This window comes from Carlito syrichta, unplaced genomic scaffold (genome assembly GCF_000164805.1).
Source record: "Carlito syrichta isolate Samal-C Ts95f unplaced genomic scaffold, Tarsius_syrichta-2.0.1 Scaffold316491, whole genome shotgun sequence".
Classification (NCBI taxonomy): Eukaryota; Metazoa; Chordata; class Mammalia; order Primates; family Tarsiidae; genus Carlito; species Carlito syrichta.
Window position 1 is genome coordinate 96,296 of NW_007260587.1, and position 21,980 is coordinate 118,275.

The 21,980-nt window shown below is 35.8% G+C and overlaps 1 protein-coding gene across 3 annotated transcripts in view; it reads right to left on the bottom strand.

The window, feature by feature from the left end:
* Positions 1–3,192: 3,192 nt before the first annotated feature.
* The window catches only part of CCDC18 (coiled-coil domain containing 18), a 97,873-nt gene continuing 79,085 nt past the window's right edge, over positions 3,193–21,980 (bottom strand). Inside the window, exons 23-28 of one of the 3 annotated variants that reach the window (XM_021707302.1) lie at positions 19,088–19,231; positions 15,839–16,042; positions 14,003–14,140; positions 11,472–11,672; positions 8,094–8,555; positions 3,193–3,466 (exon numbers count right to left, since the gene is read on the bottom strand). In XM_021707302.1, coding sequence (XP_021562977.1) covers positions 3,452–3,466; positions 8,094–8,555; positions 11,472–11,672; positions 14,003–14,140; positions 15,839–16,042; positions 19,088–19,231 — 1,164 coding nt within the window. In that variant the 3' untranslated portion in view covers positions 3,193–3,451. The remainder of the gene's footprint in view (positions 3,467–8,093; positions 8,556–11,471; positions 11,673–14,002; positions 14,141–15,838; positions 16,043–19,087; positions 19,232–21,980) is intronic. The other 2 variants (XM_021707303.1, XM_021707304.1) reach the window with 2 other exon arrangements.

The window sequence follows — 21,980 nt, forward strand, 5'->3', positions numbered from 1 at the left end:
TTTGTCTGCCTACATTTAAATATTGGGATTCTCTAGGTTTCTATCTTATACCTTTCATAGTTTCTATTTGTCTGCTACGATTTTTCAACTGTTCACTCATTATGCCCATCTTTTTCTTTAAATCTTCAAAAATCCTTACAAGTTACATTACAGTCTGGCAATTCCAACATCTTGGAGTTGGTTTCTTTCTTCAAATACTTGGTTCAGTAAGAATTTATTGGGTGTCTCTGTCAGGGATGTAGCATTTGCCCAGATGTGACTCTACAGATGTTAATTCACATAGCTTCTCCCCCTACAGCTGAGTGCCAGAATGGATAGACAGGCACTCCAACCCCTGGTCTCAGTTATGTTTTCTGAACTCCGAGCATGTTTTTCAAATGTTTTTCAGCTTATAGTCACCCTTAGGCATCCCCTGAGGACAAATTCAGACAGGCAGACAGACAAGAACAGATACAAAGTCACAAACATCCACCCCTTCCCCACCAGGTGCAGTCTGGAGTTGGTTTCTATTGACTGCCTTTTCTCTACATTTTGGGTCATATTTTTCTTCTCATGTCGAGTACATTTTTGTTGTATGCTGGACATTGTGACTAACACATAATAGTAACTCTGGATTATTTTGCCTTCCTTTAAATGGTGTTGAGTTATATTACTGATCCCCTTAGGCTTGGCTTTATTCTTTGCTAGAGTGAGTCTATTTTGGTTTTTAGTTTGATGGTGTAGTCTTTAACTCTATGGCTTGGTCTTATTTCTAAAGTTTGGCATGTATGATGTTTTAACTGAATGCTAAAGTGCTTAGCAACTATCTTGTTCTATGGCTGGGCCAGAATTACATTTCCCAGCACTGTGCAGTTTTTGGTGTCCCTCTTCCACTCAGTTCCACAGCAGCTACTCTTTATTAAGTCTTTCAAATTTCCATTCAGCACATGTGAAACCTGCCTTTTACAAAGAACCTGATGGTTTTGCTCAGTCTTATGTGACTGCCCTCTCTAAAAAGTTTCCTCATCTCAGGTATTCTACCCCATAAATTCTAGCCATTGTGGCAACCCTCACTCTGATATCTGCCTCCTCAGCTCGGTATAATATGAGCGCCTAGGCAAGAGGTGGGGCTAACTTTGAATGTTTCCCTTCTTCTAAGGAAAAGTCTTGTGCTGTAGTTCAATGCCTAGAAAGAGACATCTTGTATATTTTGTCTACTATTACAATTGTGTAGGCCACAAAGGTAGGATCAATACCAATTATTCCATCATGGTTGGGAGTATAAGTTTATCTACTCAAATTCCATGTTCTTAACCACTTTAGCAGGTTACCGTTGTATTGGAAGAGAATGATTCCTATTGAAGCAATATAATTGGATGAGATTATCTTAGAAAAACATATCCCTTAAGAAGAGAGATACAAAGTAGATACCCAGAGAACCCCAATATTTTAGAGGCAGGCAGACAAGGAGACTGAAAATGGATGTTAAAGAGAAGTAAAAGGAAATGTACTTGGTTCTAATCTCAGCCGCTACACTTATATAACCCAAGAAAAGCGCTTACCTTTTCTTTTCTTTTATAAAAATATGATAAATAATAGAGGCAACTATGTGAATGAAGTGGAATGTGGAAAAGGTCAAACAAAAAATTACACAATGAGGAAACAGCATTTTAAAAAAAATTATTTTATCTTAGAGTTATGGGGTATAAGTGAGTATTTGCTATACAAGTAGGCTGCATGTAGGTGAAGTTTGGGCATCTAACTGGCCCTCACTCTTTCTGGTAGTGGACTAGGTACCCGTTGTGTTTCCACATACACCTCTTCTTCTCCCTGCCTCCCTAGAAGCTCCAAGCATCTGCCAATCTCCACCTTGTGCTAATGTGACTAGTGTTCGGAGCCCACTTATAAGTGAGAACATGTAGTATTCAGTTCTTTGTTTTTGTGATAGTTCACTAAGTATGATGGGGAGACAGCATTTTCTTGATGGGTGGGTGGTATAAAGGTATCTTTTGTTTTTGTTTTTTTAGACCATTATAAGAACTTGAATATGTTTATATGAAAAGAAGAAATCAAAGGGATGGGTTAAAGATACAGGAAAGAAGTAGGGGAAAACGTTGGAGAGAAATAGGTCATTAGAGGTAGGAGGAAAGAAAAAATATGAATGTCCACTGATATGGGCAGGTCTAGAAAGATGAAGGAAATTGAGAGAGAGAAAGAGCTAAAAGAATAGAAGTTTGTACCTGAAAAATTTTCTATGCAGTATATGGCTAAGTTATTTTTTGAGAGTATGTGAGAAGGAGTAATGAGAGGGTTGAAAAGAAGAATAAATAATCAACTTGCAATGAGGAAAGGAAAGGAAGCAAAGGAAAAGGTTAAAGTTTGTAAAGAATTGTTGAGAGTCCAACTCAGATTGGAAACTATCAATGTATAAAGGTGTCAGATGTACATATGAGCATTATGCATAAATGCCCAGTGGTCTATGAATAAGAACTGACAAAGCACATAGTACACAGTAAGAGGCAAGGGAAGCAAAGATGCTGGCTGAGAAGACTGAATCAGTAACTTACCTCTCAGGGTCAAGTCACTAGTAAGCAGAGGCAAAAGATAAACTTTATTGTACTCCTGACAAATAATTACAAATTCTGAACTTGTGTTGTCCAAATGCTACTAGTAACATATTAACAGCTTTAGCATCTAATTATCAGAAAATATTAGCTCCATATTACTTTCTAAGAATACATTTATATTTCACAAATTCAATATATGGTGTAAAGACATCAAATCTCTTGACAGATTTTTAAATTTTAAGGCTTAAATATGTCATCTTAATAGTGCTGCCTTATTTTTATTCTACTCTGGAGCTATTATGTATAAATAGAGTCACTAACCCAAAGTCTATCTCTTGATACTTACAACAAATCAATTTCTTTAGAATACACAACTTGTATCATTATGTTAAGTAATTCTACCTGTAAAACAGGAATAAAGATTGTATTTACTTCATAGACTTGTTATGAGGATAAAAGGAGTTAATAGAAATAAAGTAACAAGAATAGTCCCTGATAAATAGTAAACATTCACTAAAAGTCAGCCATTATTAGTATGATTATAAACCTGTGGCAGAATGACTCCAAATTTGTATCACTCATTTTTAAAATTTAGTACTAGAAAAGTAAACAATCTGATTAAAATTGAAATTACTCAACATGCATATGCAGTTTAACAATTATTTTTATTAAAAAAACAAAGGAAAGCTGCAAATTTAAACCAACAAGTAATAAATAAAATTAATTAATTTTCTCTAAAAACATAATTTTTAGAAGAAAGGGTTTTCTTTATAAATATTGAAATATAAAGTTTATTCAAAATCAATAAAATAACAGCTTCTATGAAGTATGAGCTACATATAATAAGTAAACTTAGCACAGTACCAAAAATTCCATTTTTTCATCACATCAATATCTTCTTTTAATTATACATTTTCTCCCTGGAATAATGTAAAGTAATAGGTTAATATTTAAAATATTCTCATACTGATTTAGCATTAAAAGTTCACTATAATAATCAGGAGCATACTTTAAAGCAAGTGGAAATATTTAGTCAACCGAAAAACATGAATTAAAAAAAGTCAATAATGAGCCACATAGATATAAAAAGCAAATAATTTTGGTCTGAGGAGGTGAGTATAAATGTGAAGTTAAACAGAAATAATTTTTTTTTTTGAGTCGGAGTCTCACTCTGTCCCACAGGCTGGAGTGCTGTGGCATGCTCATGGCTACCACAGCCTTGATCTGCTGGGCTCAGGTGATACTTCCGTCTTAGTCTTCCAAGTAGCTGGAACTACAGGCATGCCCCACCACGCCTGGTTAATTTTTAAATTTATTGTAAACAAGGTCTCCACAAGTTGCCCAGGCAGGTCTCGAACCCTTGGCCTCAGGCAATCCTTTCGCCTCTGCCTCCCAAAGTCTGGGATTATAGGCGTGAGCCACTGCACACAGCCAAACTAAAATAATTTTAAAACTCAAAAATAGGGAACATAAAAATAAGTTTAGATATCAGTGTCACATGGTTTGATTGAGGGTAAAGGTTGACAGCTGCATGAAAAAAGTCAATGGAAAATAGATATGAAAAGAAGGAAATGATAGAAAAGAAGTACAGAAATATTTGCATATAAAAGTCGTACAACATAGAGAACAAGAATCAGCCTAAGTAATATAGCGAGAACTCATATCTACAAAAAAGAAAAAGAAAAACTACCCAGGCATGGTGATGCGTGCCTGTAGTCCCAGCCTACTCAGGAGGCTGAGGCGGGAGGATCACCTGAGCTCAGGAGGTTGAGGCGATGATGAGCCGTGATGATGAGTGCTACTGCACTCCAGCCTGGGTAACAGAGTGAGACCCTGACTCAAAAACAAACAAACAAAAACATAGAAAAGTAGAAAAACAGAAGGAAAAGACCAAGGAGATTTTGAAAATATAGGTCAGATTGTCTTGTAATAACCTTGGTCTTTACTTGGGTCATAAATCTTTATCATGTCTCTAGGTATTTTACCTGTACTGTTTAATTTTTTTTTAATCTTTGTTTTCCCTATAGCTGATTTTCTGAATTCTTACTTTTCATCTTACTTCATGGTATACATACCATATCTTATAAACTACTTACAATCCCCTTTTTGGGAAATAGGATGGATATAAATAATACTTCTGATAAATTTCTAACAAACTGTGAATTCGCTGATGAATCAGTTATTTACAGCACTTCCACTACTTTAATCCAAAACAAGATTAGAACAAGAGTTAATGAGAGGTCTCTGAGCTCCTTGAAACTGTGTTAAAATGTAATTTTTTGAGATTTGAAGATTTTGTTAAGAATCTTAAGATTTTGTTAAGAATCTTAAGATTTTGTACAGAATACTGCTGTATTAGAGGCTTGATTGTGAAGGGGATTGCCAACAGAGTTAACCATTAAGAAAATCACTATTTGGGTTACAACACAAGACAGGGAGCTAACCCTTATTAAACACTTCTCATATACCCATTTCCATGTTCTTTCCATTGTACCAGTGGACTTCAAGATTGTACTTTCTGGAGCAGGACTGGATTAAGTATAGCTGATGTTTTATACACAGTCCAACAATGGTATCCCCTAGCCCTCCATTGCTTAAGAATCCTTTAGACAAATCAGTTGATGAGTTAGATACTATTAAGACCTGGCCTGCTGCTTTTGAAACTCACACCATGTGTCAGAAACAAGTGTGATATCTGATGACAGCTTCAAACCAAACTTTTAAATTTTAGTCATCCATCATACCACAGAAAATGATTCTTTTTTTTTTTTTTTTTTTTTGAGTTGGAGTCTCACTCCATCACCCAGGCTGGAGTGCAGTGGCATGCTCATGGCCACTCCAGCATTGACCTGCTGGGCTCAGGCAGTCCTTCTGCCTCAGCCTTCTAAGCAGCTGGAACTACAGGTGCACGATACCATGCCCAGCTAATTGTTTTATTTATTGTAGAGATGAGGTCTAGCCAAGTTGCTCAGGCTGTTCTTGAACCTGTGGGCTCAGGCAATCCTCTTACCTTGGCCTCCAAAGTGCTGGGATTACAGGCTTGAGCCACCGTGCCCGGCTAGAAAATTATTTTTTAACAATGCCGACTAAATCTGAACATGGCAGATAAATTATAAAAAAATTCTACTAAAATCAAGTGTGGCAGAAAAAAGTTAAGGGCCTGATAGCTAGGGCAAAAAACCCTGGTGCTCCCCTCCCTTGGTACCCTAGGCTCCTGCTTGTTTTCCTTACTGGAGCTTTTACATGAGCGGCCATAAAAAGAGACTTAAGTATGTAAAGGTCAGACACATCCCACCCCCAATCAGACAAATTACCTTTGTATCTGTATGCCATATTGGGTTTCTTTCTAACATTTTGTTTAAACAACCATTTCCTTGGCTTAAAAGAGTTTAAAAATCCTGCTTTCAAATTGGAGTCTACTGCAATGTTGTACTTAAGTAGTAAGTAAAATAAGCTGAGTACCAGGACTAGCCTGTAGATCAGGCTCTACATTCTAACTTAAAATATCTCTTACACCAAATTTTACAAAGTGGTACACATCTATTAGTGTAACACACAAGTAAATGACCATGAGGCAGTTAAAAATAGCAAAACCAAAGTAAGTTAAAGTTTCATTAAACAGTAGTCTTAGTTCTGAATTTTCTCACCTTCCATTAAAAAAGACAATGAAATTAGAGAAAAAATATAAGCCCTTTAGAAAAAGCATTAAGATGTCTTCAGTTACCCTTCCCTTAAGATTAGAGTATAACGTGCAAGTAGTGGCCATTAGAGAATTAAAGATGACTTATAGGTGAGCATTTGTCAAGCATGGATCCTAGAGATGACAAAAATGGAACACTGAATAGAGTTCTGAGCAACCCAAAGAGCCAGTTCCCTCTATTGAGAAAAAAAGTCAACACAAGTAATGTGACTGAAGCTCATGAGCTGTGTGAGTTTAAAGTTATGAGTATTAACTGTGGTTAATGCATTTAAAACTCGGTAGACTATGACTGGCAATCAAGAAAACTAAATGCTTGTAAAATATAACTCTGACTGGATTTTAAGAATCCAGTTCTTTGAACAACTGGATACAGTTTTGTTTTGTTTGTTTTTTGAGTTGGAGTCTCATTCCGTGGCCCAGGCTGGAGTGCAGTGGCACACTTACGGTCACTCCCTGGTCGACCTGCTGGGCTCGATGATACTTCCGCATCAGTCTTCCAAGTAGCCAGAGCTACAGGCGTGTACTACCATGCCCGGCTAACTTTTTGTGATTTATTGTAGAGATGAGGTCTCACCAAGTTGCCTGGGTTGGTCTCAGCCTCAGGCAATCCCCTCGCCTCGGCCTCCCAAAGTGCTGGGATTACAGGCTGAGCTACAGAGTCCAGCCATTTTTTTTTTTTTAAGAGAGAGAGTCTTGCTCTGTCTCCCAGGCTAGAGTGTGGTGGCATGATCAGAGCTCACTGCAGCATCAAACTCCTGGCCCCAGTGATCCTCCCAGATTAGGTTCCAGAGTAGCGAGGACTACAGGTGTGTGCAATCACTCCTGGCAAATTTTTCTATTTATTTTTTGTAGAGATGGGGGGTCTCAATATGTTTCCGAGGCTGGTCTTGAACACCTAGGTTCAAGTAATCCTTTTGCCTCAGTCTTCCTGCACATGGCTTAGAGTGGATATGAATTTAAGATGTCTGAAAATGAAAAAAAGAGGAAAATAAGGAAAGCTGAAGATGTGGGTTAAATGAAGAAGCAGAGTAGCAAAATAAGCAAGAGTTTAAAGGCCAGAAAGTACATGTTCAAAAAGTTATCTCTAAAAAAGGAGAGAAATAATAATATTTTCTCCTTAAAGAGAAATAGAAGAAGCTGGGCTCAGTGGCTCAGCCTGTAATCCCGCGCCTTTGGGAAGCTGAGGTGAGTGGAATGCCTGAGTCCGTGGGTTCGAGACCCACCTGGGCAACTTGGCAAGACCTCATCTCTACAATAAATCAAAATGAGCTGGGCGTGGTAGCGCGTGCCTGTAGTTCCAGCTACTCGGAAGGCTGGGGCGGAAGGATCGCCGGAGCCCAGCAGGTCGAGGCATAGAAGAAAAGAAGGGAAGATGAACATTAAGTAAAGAAATATTTTAGGGTCAAAAGTTATAAAGATGATGAAAGTTTGCCTTATTCATGCTTTTCAATAATGACTAATCAATAAATCAACTTTACAAAGGTAAGTGACAGGCAACAATAACTTATTCTGTTGTACAAAGCCCTGGTAAACAGTAACTTCTGATCAAGTCATGAAAACATGAAAACCACAGAGCCTACTTTCTCTTAATTTCTCTCTTCACGTACTTCTTCTTCCTATTTTTCATTGCATTCCTGCTCTGTCTCCCTCTGCCTCCCCACTTCCCACTATTATATTATCATCTAGAGAAGTGTATTTTTTTAGTATTACTCTTACTTAACATATAAAATTAAAAAATTTTTCTTTTTCTAATATTAGTTTTTCATTTAAATATATGATTTTCCTCTAAGTAATAAAATATTATTTGGACAAAAATTATTATAACTTACAATATACAAAATACATACCTGAGTTAAACCAGCACCTGTTTGCACAGAAGATTTTTTTAACAGTCTTACTTCTTTGTTTATGTATCTTAGCATTCCACTAAGAGTACTAAAGTCATTATTCTCAGAACTATCATTTTCTAGGTTATATGTGAGAGTTTTAAATGAGTCTGACTGGGTATAAGTCAGATCCTTATGGCTTTCTTCTAATGTTGAAGGCTGTTTTAATTGCATTTTCTTTAAGTCCTGTAGTAATTCTTCAGAAAGATCTTCATCACCATGAGTTTTGATTCTAAGGTCACAGGCACTAATAGAACGACGTAGTTTTCTACACTTGAAAAAAGATGTGTGAGAACGTTCGGCAAACTTTGGGTCTAGGTTATCAGACTCAGTTTCTGTTGGAGATGGGGTTGATAGAAACTTGATGTCTTCTGCCTTTTCATGTCCAGAAATTTTGGCTTGTAATCTGGTTAACTCTGGTTCCTGTAGAAAAATGGGTACATAGTAGGTACTCAACACATTTCCATTAAATGAATGAACTACTTAGAAAATTATAGATTCTTAGAAGTCACCTGAGTCAATTTTTGTCACAGTTCAGGAATTCTGTTTACAATTCCCGAGAATTTTTCAAGCTCTGCTTAAGCCCATTACATTTTAAATTGCTCTACTTTGAAACAACTACGTATGATCATTTGAAATATGCTTAAAGTATTCTTAGGAATTCCATGAAAACTAGATTTCCTCATACAATTTTTTAGTGCTAATGACAATATCGATTTCTATTCAAGATTGAAATCTTACATCTAAAAATTTCTCTGTAAAAATATAGAGGTACACTTTTTAAAAATTAATCTAACACACACAGACACACACACAAAAACTCCCTCCAGAATTTCTAATAGGGAAAAAATAGATATTAGCTATTCTGCTTTATATGTTCTCATTATAGGAAAGCTTTATTATACTAGAAATTTTTCAAAGAAAAAAACTTTTAAAAAGTGATTAATAATTTAAATAAGTCCATCTTTATTAAAAACACTTTTCTTTTCTGCTTTTTTCCAAGTCTCATTTGGGTCCTCTGACCCAACTTTCAGATCCTAAAAGTGACACTGCATACAATAAAAAACCATAAGGCCTTAAAAAACCATAAAGCTGGGTGCAGTGGCTCATGCCTATAATCCCACCACTTTGGGAGGCAGAAGCGAGAGAATTGCCTGAGCCCAGGGGTTCAAGAGCAGCCTGGGCAACTTGGTGAGATCTCATCTCTACAATATATCAAAAAAATTTGCAGGGTATGGTGGCGTGTGCCTGTAGTTCCAGCTACTTGGAAGGCTGAGGCAGAAAAAGTACCTGAGCCCAGCAGGTCGAGACTGCAATGGCCATGATCATGCCACTGCACTCGAGCCTGGGCAACAGAGTGTGTCCCTGACTCAAAAAAAAAAAAAAAAAAAAAGAAGAGAAAAAGAAAGAGATGATTTTTAATTTTGAAAGTTTAATAATATAAGTAAGCTCCCATTCAAATACATTCTCCTCTTTTAAAAGATATCCACAAAAAATATGTCCGAATTAGTCACTTTTAATCTATAGTTTCTGTTCTTAAGATTGGTTTCTAAAAATACTGTGTTTATAACTAAAACTGTCATAACTACAGTGTGACTACAAAATAAAAGTTTAACATGCCTATTTCAGTTCATGTTTTTATTGTTATCTAGATAAATATGATTTATACTATTTTTAAGAGTCTAGAGTGTCAACTTTTTTGTCATAAATCTTACATTCACATTCTTACAACTGCAATTAATAGGGTTATGCACAGCTGGAGTTTTTTCTCCTCTTATGCATTATCTAGTATCTCAGATAAGTAGAATTCCATTTAACTCACAGTTTAACAATGTAACTTTTACAATGAGATGTAGTATACTGAATATATCACACATAATTCAACAGTTGTGAATTCACTGTAGTGTGCCATAATACAGTGATGTCTTCAGAACTCTCAGAAAATGGTTTTTGCCCTTGCTCTAGTTGCTCTCAAATACTGGGGTACTAGTTAGGGTACTACAGAAAGTGAACTAGAAAGATCAGTTACCTTAAACTCTTTCTTTTTATTTCTGATTTTGTTCATCACTGCCGTTTACGTGATGCCGTTTACTGTAGCTATTATTTACAGTTACTTCTAATTGTTACAGTGATGCCTGCCTCTGCTCTTCTATTAGCCTTTCTTTTCTATTTCTTTCTTACCCTTCCCAACTCCTTTTCAGTCTAGACTTTAGAGTCAGCTGAGGGTAACTTTGAGAGCTACTGTCAGCCAACATGGACATTCTATTTTCTGACTGATTTATTGACTAATCACAGTACGTGTTCTAAAATCTCTATATCTATGGTTCACATTTAAAAAGCTGCTACTTAGCCAGTATTCTAGCAATTTCCTAAGTAGTTGAACTTGAAATCTTCTAAGTGAATAAGTGATATGCACAATCTAATTGTATTTTTCTCATTGGTAGTATGTAGCAAGTGAGCAGGAGTGATAACTACTATGACAAGGGATACAATGTAGAATCTAATTTTTTAGGGTCAACTTTTTCACAACAAAACTTGTAATATTGTAAGAATGTTGTAAATCCCAGAACACTAAGAATATACATGTTTTAATGAAAGCATCAATAAGTGTTCAACCCAAACATAATTTTAGATTATGTCCATTCACCTTTCCTCTAGTATTGTAACTATCAATTCTATTATAAAAGGAATTTAAGTGTTCAGCTTTATAACTAGAAATCATGCTAAGTTATTATTTGATCGAGTTGATTTTCGTTTTTGATAACTTCCATTTTGCTGTGAAATCACAATTATCAGTTTGTTCTTTTTGAGGGGCTTCACTGGTAACTGTACCCTGTATATTGGCAGGTTTGAACCAATGTTAATTTTTTAAATCTCTGTGCATCAATATTGACATTAATTTCAAATTCCAGAAAAAACTGCCTTTATCAATAAAGGTGCGTAAGTAGCAACAGGTTGTTTTAAAAATGATGTCTATATCCAAATCCAGTAAAAAAAATCTGAATATAAACTTGTATTTTCTACTTTATGATTTTTAAAGAAACTTTACTAATTTTGAAAAATGTTTCTACTTTCTAGGTATATCCAGTATAAAACCCTCTAGAGTAAATATTATGATTAGATGAGTTTATATTGGAACATTTATAAATTATTTATACTGTGGTAACATGATGCACATATTAATAATTTCCCAAATTCAATGTCCTAACTAAAATGCTTTTTATTCAAACAGATCAATAATTGCTCTTATAGTCCTCTACAAACTACAAGGACAGAAGAAATAAGGCATACATTTACTTTTTCATAGATACACTTTTTTACTTTTAAATGTTTACGTACTTTAGTAAGAAATGCTTCATTTGCAGCTTCAATTACTTCATTCCTGTCTTGGACTTGTTGATGTAAATTGCTTACAGTGTCCTGAGCTTCTTCTAACTCCACTTTTGCCTTCTCTAATTGTTCATTTAGTTGCTGTACAGAAGTCTTTTGAGAGTCAGCAGAAATTTTCCACTTTGCATGGTTTTCTTGATGTGAAATCATCTATATAGCCCCCAAATTGAAAAAGGAAATAGAGTGGAATTGGTTTCAACAACATTCTAATACCTTCCACTTCCAATTATTTCTTCTTTTAAAAAAAAATAAATTCTGTTTATTGCTACAAACATCTGATTTGTCAACAAATAAAATGGAAGCTATCATCTTAAATTTACTTAAGAATAGTTAAACAAATGCAATGGCCTCGGGTCCTGATTTGAACAGATAAACAATAAAGACATTTTTGAGACAATTGGGGAAATCTGAACAATGAATGGCTCTCGTTGATGAGATTAAGGAATCGCTGTCAATTTTTAGGTGTGATAATGGTATTGTGGTTATGGTTTCTAAAAACAATCCTTATCTTTTGCAGATACTTACTGAAATGTGTGCATATGAAATAATGATCTCTGAAATTTGCTTAAAATCACATGTGGGTATGGGGAAGGGCAGAAAGGGAAGTGAGTGAGGGTAGACATGTTGATCAATTTCCCAGCATGCCCAGGACTGTCTGGCTTTTATGCCTGGTGTCCTGATGTACTACTAACAGCATACCTTTTCATTCTCAAAAGTTTTCCCTTTTAGATAAAAGAAAGTTGTCAATGTATTTATGGACAAAATAAAATTTGTTATGAATTGACAATTATTAACATTCAAAAATAAATACAGGAGAATTTATACTGTTCTGTTTTTGAATATGTTTAAAATTTTCCACAATTAAAAAAGTCTCATTCACATTAAAAAAAAATCAGAAGTTTTGCATTTATTATTGTGTCTTTTCTGACAATTCTGAAATCTGTATTTTTAAAAAATTGTTAAAAATTATTGATCCCACAAAGAACTGAGTACCACATGTAGTACCACATGTTCTCACTCATAAGTGGACCCTGAACATTTATCATAATACTACATGAAAGGGATTGGCAGTAGCAGGTCACTGCCGGGGGTAGGGGAGGGGACCTAACACTAATAAGGGTATCTGCTCCCAAACCAGGCGAAATGAGAACCAATGTGAGGCCCAAACTTCACTTGTACAATGATCACTTATGCACCTAACCCTGAATTGTATCCCACATCTTTAAAATTAAAAAAAATTTTTTAAATTGATACCTTTTTCTATTACTTTAATAACATATCCTCTCATTTTTATATTCAAACAACAAATGCTTTAAAATAAATTTCTGTCAACTATCAAAAAGAAAAAAATTACATATTTTATACATTAAAATATTAGTACCAAATATTAAATAGCAGTGGTGCACACTGGTAGTCTCAGCTACTTGGAGGCTAAGGCAGGAGGAGTTTGAGGCCGGTCTGGGCAACACAGAGAGACCTCATCTCTACAAAATACAAAAAAAATCAGCTAGGCATGGTGGCACATTCCGTAGTCCTAGCTACTCAGGAGGCTGAAGGAGGAGGATCGCTTGAGCCTGAGAGTTTGAGGCTGCAGTAAGCTATAATTGTACCACTACACTCCAGCCTAGGTGACAGATGACAGAAATCAATCCTGTCTCCAGAAAAAAAAAAACAAAAAGCAATACAGCACTAAAGTCAATTATTACAATTTATGTACTGTTTATAAATAATTTCACTAAAAAATTGGGTAAAATTATTTACAGGTAAAAACAAAATATGAGCCATATAATAAAAATGTAATGAGTAGTGAAGGTCAAGCACCTTAGGATGGCCTAATACTGACTGATGGTCACTGAGTTGAGCTGCTAACATCAATTATATAAATATGAGTCCACCATCATTCATTCACATTGTTTCTAAAGCCCAGGGGTTGCAATTTCTTGGCCTGAGGATTGGATTCAGCTTGCAAATGTGTTTTGTTTGGCAGGCACAATGTCTTCAAACAGATCTGAATCTAAATGCATTTAAGCAAGATGATCACTACAAGCCCCATTGATCACTCACAGAAATGTTACCAAACTCCCTTAACATAAATGTATTTCCGACCCTTCCTGTATTAGAAAAATGGTTTATTAGCACCTAAATTAGTAATTTGTTTAAATCATATACAAAGATTTGGAGTAATATCTTCAAATGTAGTTTTTAAAAAGATAAAAAAGGTTCTAGTATTGCCTCTATCTAATTTACTGTGAGAACAAATATTGAGGAATTCAAGCATATATTAGCATATTATCCAGCACATCTAGTAAATTAACTCTCTAGAAGAAATGAAGTCAAAGTTGTATGTTTAGACTACTAGAAATGAAGACCTCAACATGTTATTCTATAATGAACACTTTAAGAGCTAGACTCATACTTTTGTCCAGCTAGGTCAACCCACTTTACCGGGTATTACTGGAACAAGTTAAATTTTTCCTTACCTCCATATGATAAGCTTCTTTAAGAGATTCTACTTCTGCTGACAATTTCTTGATTTCTGCTTGCATTCTTGCTTCTAAATGAGCTTCACGTACTTGAGAAGCCCCCAATTCTTCAGCTAAATGGTTTCCATGGGCTTCCTTAAAAATATCATATTGAATAAAAACTTTCTTATTTGGTTATTATAGCTAAACCAATGCAGTCATTTATGAAAGTAGCTTAGTTTTTTTATATGACATAAACACACACAAAGTTAGCATATTAAATGGTACACTTTAAAATCTAGAAATTTAAAAAGACTACTAATGACAGTACTAGTAGATTCTTTGCTATCATAATAAAATAGATGTTCACTAACCAATGCTTTCTGTATAACAAATAACAGGATGCTAAACTTTAGCAGACAACAGTCTACTCTTAGGTTTGCCTGTGCATTTTTGCTCACCGGATACACTGTTCATCAAGTCTGTTGGGGTTTTATCCAAACCTACTTAAGCTTGTTTAGCTAGTTGTGCTTATGATTTTAATTATGTAATTTTATTATATATATGAACATGGATGAAAGATGCATGCAAAAAAGGCTTTTATGTAAAAACTAAGTAATGCTTTGAAACAGCTCAATAAAAGAGCCACACACATTTGCTGCCCAATTAGAAGCAATCAAAATAGTTTAAAAATATTTCAGGAGACCCCCAAAAAATGTAACAGATGTTACGCCCTGATTGATTTACAAATATATTTTAATTAATTTTTCTTATACTTTGAAGAAACCAAAATTGGAAACTATAGATGATGAAATATAATTGTGGTATAAGAAAGACTAGGTTGAATTCTAGTCAAATGTCTTATACAAAAAGAACCAAGGTTTGGCCCTACATCAAAACATTAAACATAAGAATGTATATTTGATTTTGGGTTAAAATATGAGAGTAAAAAAAACTGTCAATTAAACAATTCCACACCTTAATTCACTTTTATGATTAGTGAGCTTAGCTTGCTAACCAATTGTACTACATACTTAGACACTATTAATAAGGGCAGAAATGGGATAAAAGTAGGTAACGTCCCATTTCCTAGTAGAATTCCAAATATACACTATATAAAAAAAAGAATACAAATTCCCTTATATATTCTTTATTAGTCTAACCATCCAGAGATATCAATAATAATACACTTAAGTTTAACCATAATTAAAGGTAAAATATTTTAACTTAATTCCTATGCTGAATTCATAATCATAATAGAAAGCAAAATGTTTCTGTAACACCAGTAAACACATTTTTCTCAAAGGCTACCAATCTCAATATTGTTAAGCCACGTTGTTAACCTCCTACAAAATACTGGGAAAATAAAATTTATATTCTTACTCTTGATTTTTAAAAGCATTTTACCTCTCCAAGCATTTGAAAACTGCAGATTTCCTTAGTAGTTGCAAATATAGACTGTCAGTTTTCATTTTTAAAAATGGCTACAAATATAAAAATTTTTACTCAGAAAAGATTTATTAGCTTTATTTTTTCCAAGTGAGAGCTCAAACTCACCTGAAAGTCTAAAAGAGCTTTTATAACTCATTTTATTGAGAACTAATTAATTTGGCCAAAACTCAGTTCTGAAAGATTTCCTAATCATGTTACAAAGTTAATTTTTTTCTTTTTAAAATTGTAGTAAAACATACATAAAATTTACCATTTTAAGGTGTGTAATTCAGTGACATTAAGTATATTCATACTGCGGTGCAACACAGTTCATTATTGCAGAACTATATTCTACAGTCCAAAAAAGTGAATACTAAAAATTTTAAGATTATCAGTAACAAAATTACTTAGAATAGGGATTACTTTCTCTTGAGAGAGTTGCTTTATCTCTTCCAGCTCACTAGAAAGCCTTTCTACTTCTCTCTCTGCTTGGACTTGTTGACGATGAGCTTCTAACAATTCTGTATGAGAGTTCTGCATCTGCTCCCGGGTCAGCCTCAATTCTTGCCCCAAATCTATGGTCTCCTTGTACTGAGCAGCAATGTACTGTTCTTGCTCTTTCATAACCTGAAAAGCACAAGATATTTGTAGGTTTCAAAATGAAATATATAGATAATCTATTTTTATTCTGATTTTTCTTTTTTCTTTTTGAGTTGGAGTCTCACCCTGTCATCCAGGCTGGAGTGCAGTGGTATGTTCACAGTCACCACAGCCTCAACTTGCGAGGCTCAGGCAATCCTTCTGCTTCAGCCTTCCAAGTAGTTGGAACTACAAGTGTGTGCCACCATGCCTGGCTAATTTTTTGATTTATTGTAGAGGTGAGGTCTCACCAATAAGCCCAGGCTGGTCTCGAACCCTGGGTTTAGGCAATCCTCTCATCTCTGCCTCCCAAAGTACTTGGATTATAGGCATCAGTCACCACACCTGGCTGAATTTCTTTCAATAAGTGAATTTTTCTTTCTCAACTCAATTCCTACAAAATTTAACCTACAATGCATATCACACTCACTGTGAAACTGATGTTCAGTTAAAAAATTGTTTTAATGATAATGACAAAAATACTATAATGTATCAGGGACTTTTATTTATATATTTTACACGACTTTAAGATATACAAGCTGGCCGGGCTCGGTGGCTCAGCCTATAATCCCAGCACTTTGGGAGGCCAAGGAGAGTGGACTGCCTGAGCCCATGGGTTCGTGACCAGCCCAAGCAACATGGTGAAACCTTGTCTCTACAATAAATCAAAGAAATTAGTCAGGCGTGGTAGTGCACGCCTGTAGTTCTGGCTACTTGGAAGGTTGAGACGGGAGGATACCTGGAGCCCAGCAGTTTGATGCTGGGGTGGCCTTGAGCGTGAGTTGTACAGCCTGGGCAACAGAGTGAGATTCAAAAAAAAAAAAAAAAAAAGATATATGAGCCAAAATAATCCTTTATCATTATAAACCTAATATTTATGACAGAAAATATAAAGAGAGAAAAAAGAAGTTAACATTTGATTATCCACATCAAAGATAAAGAATATACCAGTACGTATCATAAGGAAGAAGAAAAAAAAAGAGAGTATTTTAGTATGGATAAATAAATCCTTTTTTTTTTTTTTTTTTTTGAGTCAGGGTCTTACTCTGTTTCCTAGGCAGGAATGCAGTGCATGATCATGGCTCTCCATGGCTTCAACTTCTTGGGCTCAAGTGAGCTTTCTGCCTCAGCTTCCCAAGTACCCACAAGAGCCATCACAGTCGGCGAATTTTTTGTTTGTTTTGTTTGGTAGAGATAAGGTCTTGCTATGCTGCCTAGGCTGTTCCTGAACTCCTGGGCTCAAGTAATCCTCTCATCTCAGCTTTCCAAAGTGCTGAAATTACAGGCATGAGCCACCATGCCTAGCCAAAATCCACCAATAATCTACACACTGGGTAATGGTCATGACCTTATTCTCTGTGAAAGTAAAATTTGTCACTGGGGCTGTTACTCCCTCTGAAATGGTTTTATATTACTCAGTTAAATTCCCAGTAAAGTTTCTTAGAGAAAAATAAATCAGTAAAAGTCAGCTAGGTGAGAGAGGTTACATGGCAGGTAATGACAACTAGTACAAATCACTAGGTCCCTGATGTCTGGAATGGAGGCCCAGGGTACAACTATGTTGTAAGTCAATATAAAATCCCAAGTAAATATTTGTTGCCAGTCCTTGTTAGGGAACCTGAAATGACCAGACTAGTAATCTTTTTTTCTCCACTGGGACACAAATGTATTCTCAGAGACCCTGCTTGGTATATGTATATAACTCAACAAATCCTTGTTCATGCTTACTAGTGATATGCACTGTTCTAGTTGTTGAGGATACAGGAGAGAATGAAGAAAAGAGCGGCTACCCTTATTGGGGTTTATATTCTACAGGATGAGACAGATAAGCAGTCTGTCAAACAAAATACAGTACTATATCTGAAGTTTTAAAGTTAAGAAGTTAAGTATTTAAAAACAAGAAAAAGACACATCTAGGAGAGCTCACAGAAGTAAATTCACTTTTTTTTAAGTGCAAGTGGGTGGAATGGATTCACTAGTCAACACACATGCAAATTCATGATATGAAGTCATCAAACTTCATCTGGCAACTCAATGCACCTGGTCTCAATAATGTACAATTATCATTTGTTTATCTATTCTCTGGATAGAGTTCCTCAAGAAAAAAAAAACACTGTATGAGGGAAGACCCCAAAACACCCAGATTTATAAAAAATTGTGTAGCTATTCTTACATGTTTAAACTTCAGTTACCCTCAAAGTACTCCCCATTTGATGCAATACACCTATTGAGATACTTTTTCCACTGCTCAAAACAGTTTTTGAACTTGTCAATTTTGATGCTTTTTCGCGTTTCCGCCATTGTTTGGTTTGACCTCTTACACATTGGCAAAACATTTCTCTTTAAGGACTTTTTTCATCCAGGGAAACAAAAAAAAGCCACTTGGGGTGAGATCGGGTAACAGGGAGGGTGGGGTGTGAGGGCCATGCTGTTTTAGGTCAAAAACGGCATGGTGTGGGCAGGTGTGTTGTCATGGTGGAAGAACCAGTCACCCGTTTGCCACAACTCAGGATACTTCTTCTGTAAACTGTGACACAACCTTCTCAAAATTTCCTGATAAAAACTTTGGTTGATTTTGATCCAGAGGAACAAATTCCAAGTGTACTACAAGAGGCCCGCCCTCCAAAGATAATTCCATTTTGGGGGGGATCCCCTAGTATCTTATTAATATCTGTATCTTCAAGTCTATTACATAGTGGGTTCTCAATAAATATTCATTGACCATATAAGCATGTATTATGGATTTACTATGTGAGAGATATCATGCCAATGTCTATAGGGAATACAAAGATAAATAAGACATTGTTGTTGCCTATACTTAGATCATCAGAAAAAAATACTTTAGAAGGTTAAAGAAACTAATAGGTATCTGACACAAACAACTAGCGTAAAAAGAGTTATGATGTACTTTCTATATATTACAACCAATATATTAAAACCAATCAGTTTCTATATATTAAAACCAATCAGTTTAAAACCTAAAGATTCATTTCACTCATTACTTGCTCCTTCGGTAGAAAATAATGTGCTTACAATCTCCATTTCTTTCATCCTTTGTTGTGTCCTTTCTGCTTCTTTTTTTAGTTGACTTATCTCCTGTTCGTTTTGTAGAATTATAAATTCTTTTTCTCGAAGTTGTTCTTTGGCATTTTGTAATTTGTCATTCAAACTTTCTATCTGAATTTTAAACAGATGAGCAGTATTAATGTAACTAATGAAAAATAATTCAATCATAGCTGTGTTCAGGTAAGTCACACCTTAAGCATTCACATCTAAAATATCTAAAAGCAAAATATAAAAATGCATTTTTGTAAGGCAATCATAACCTGGAAATAAGAATAAGAATTCTCCTGTGCGGACATCACCAAGATGACAGAATAAAAGGAAACCTGCCCATATCCCTCCACAGCAAGAATCCTGCACCCACCCACAGTCAAAAGTCCCTCTGTAGGAAACTCAGGGTTCAGGTGGGAGTTTGTGAAATTCTGGTAGCAGGGTCGCTGCAGCAAGAGAATATTAATGAACAATTACCAGTATTACCTAACACTGGCACTTACCAGTATATAAAGCAAACATTGATAGATCTAAAGATAGAGCTAGAATGCAATCTGATAATGATAGGGCACTTCAAAACTCCATTCTCAGTAATGGACAGATCATCCAGACAGAAAATCAAGAAAAAAGCATCAAGAGTTAAACTACACACTAGACTAAGCAGGCCTACTGGACATTTACAAAACATTTCAGTCAACTGTTGCAGAATACACATTGTTCTCAACACATGGAACAAATATGTTAGATGGACAGATATGTTAAGACCACAAAACAAGTCTCAACAAATTTTTACAAGTCAAAAGTATACCAGTACATTTTCTTTTTCTTTTTCTTTTTTGAGTTGGACTCTCACTCTGTTGCCCAGACTGGAGTACAGTGACCGCTCCTGGCCACCACAGCCTCGACCTGCTGGGCTCCGGTGATCTTTCCACCTCAGCCTCCCAAGTAGCTGGAACTACAGGCACGCACTACCACATACAGCTAATGTTTTGATTTATTGTAGAGATGAGGTCTCACCAAGTTGCCCAGGTGGGTCTTGAACCCGCGGCTCAGGCAATCCACTCACCTCAGCCCCCCAAGGCACTGGATTACAGGCTGAGCCACCGAGCCCGCCATCCAAGTACATTTTCTAACCACAATAGAGTAAAACTAGAATAACAAGAGGAACTGTGAAAACTGTACAAATAAATGAAATTTAAACAGCATGTTTCTAAATGATCAATGGGTCAATAAAAAAATTAAAAGAAAAATTTAAAAACTTCTTGAAATAAATGAAAATGGATAAACAACATATCAGAACTTATGGTACACGGTAAAAACAGTACTAGGAGGAAAGTTTATAGCAATAAAAGCCTTTAGCAAAACAACACAAACATGTCAAATAAACAACCTAAAAAATGCACCTAAAGGAACTGGAAAAACAAGAACTATATCCAAAATTAGTAGAAGGAAAAAAGTAATAAAGGGAACCCTGGGGTCCCCTTTCACTGTGGAAGTTTTTCTGTCCTCTCAATAAATCCTGCTTTCTCAACACACACACACACAAAAAAGAGCAGAAATATATAAAATTGAGACAAAAACCCCAGATCAACAACAAAATGAAAAGTTGGTTTTTGGAAAAAATAAACAAATCAACAAAACTTTAGGTGACTAAGAAAAAAGAGGAAAAAAAAAAAACAACAGGTATTGGAGAGGATGTGGAGAAAAGGGAATGCTTCTACACTACTAGTGGAACAACCTCTATGGAAAACAGTGTGGCGATTTCTAAAAGATCTAAAAAATTGACCTTCTGTATGACCCACAATTCCCCTTCTGGGAATATAACCAGAGGAACTCAAATCACTCTATGAAAAAGAGACCTGCACACACATATTTATTGCAGTATTATTCACAATAGCAAAAACATGGAACCAACCATGGTTCCCATTAAAAGTGGACTGGATAAAGAAAATGTGGCACATATACATGATGGAATATTAAGCAGCCATAAGGAAAGACAAAATTACGGACTTGGCAACAACTTGGATGGATTTAAAGTCTATAACTCAGTGATCTATCACAGAAACAAAGATCTGAGTACTACAAGCACTCACTCATAAGCCGACCCTGAACATTTGTCATAATACTATAAGAAAGGGATTGGAAGTAATGGGACACTGTGGGGGGGCACATAACAATAAGGGTATCCAAACTTTACCTGTATGATGACCATTTATGTACCTAACTCTGAACTGTACACATTTTTTTTTAGTTGTAGTCTCACTCCATTGCCCAGCCCCCCACATCTTTAAAATAAAAATAATAATTAAATAAATAAAAAAGAAGAGAAGACCCAAATACATAAAATCAGAAATTAAAAAGGAAACATGGCCAGGCACAGTGGCTCATGTCTATAATCCCAGCACTTTGGGGGGCTGAGGTGAGAGGATTGCCTGAGCCTGTGAGTTCGAGATCAGTCTGGGCAACTTGGCAAGACCTCATCTCTACAATAAATTAAAAAATTAGCCGGGTGTGGTGGTGCGTGCCTGTGGTTCCAGCTACTTAGAAGGCTGGGATGGAAGGATCGCCTGAGTACAGCAGGTTGAGGCTGCAGTGGCTGTGAGTATGCCACTGCATTCCAGTCAAGGCGATACAGTGAGACTGTAACTAACTAAAAAAATAAATAAATAAAAAGAAAAAAAGGAAACATGCCAGGTGCAGTGGAACATGACTGCAATCTCAGCACTTTGGGAGGCTGGGGTAGGAGGATTGCTTGAGGCCACAAATTCAAGACCAGCCTGGGTAACAAAGCAGTCAGTCACTAAAAAATTTTTTAAATTAACCAGGTGTGCGCCCCGTTCCTGGCCCCTAGGCCCCGGTCCTCCTCCTCCTC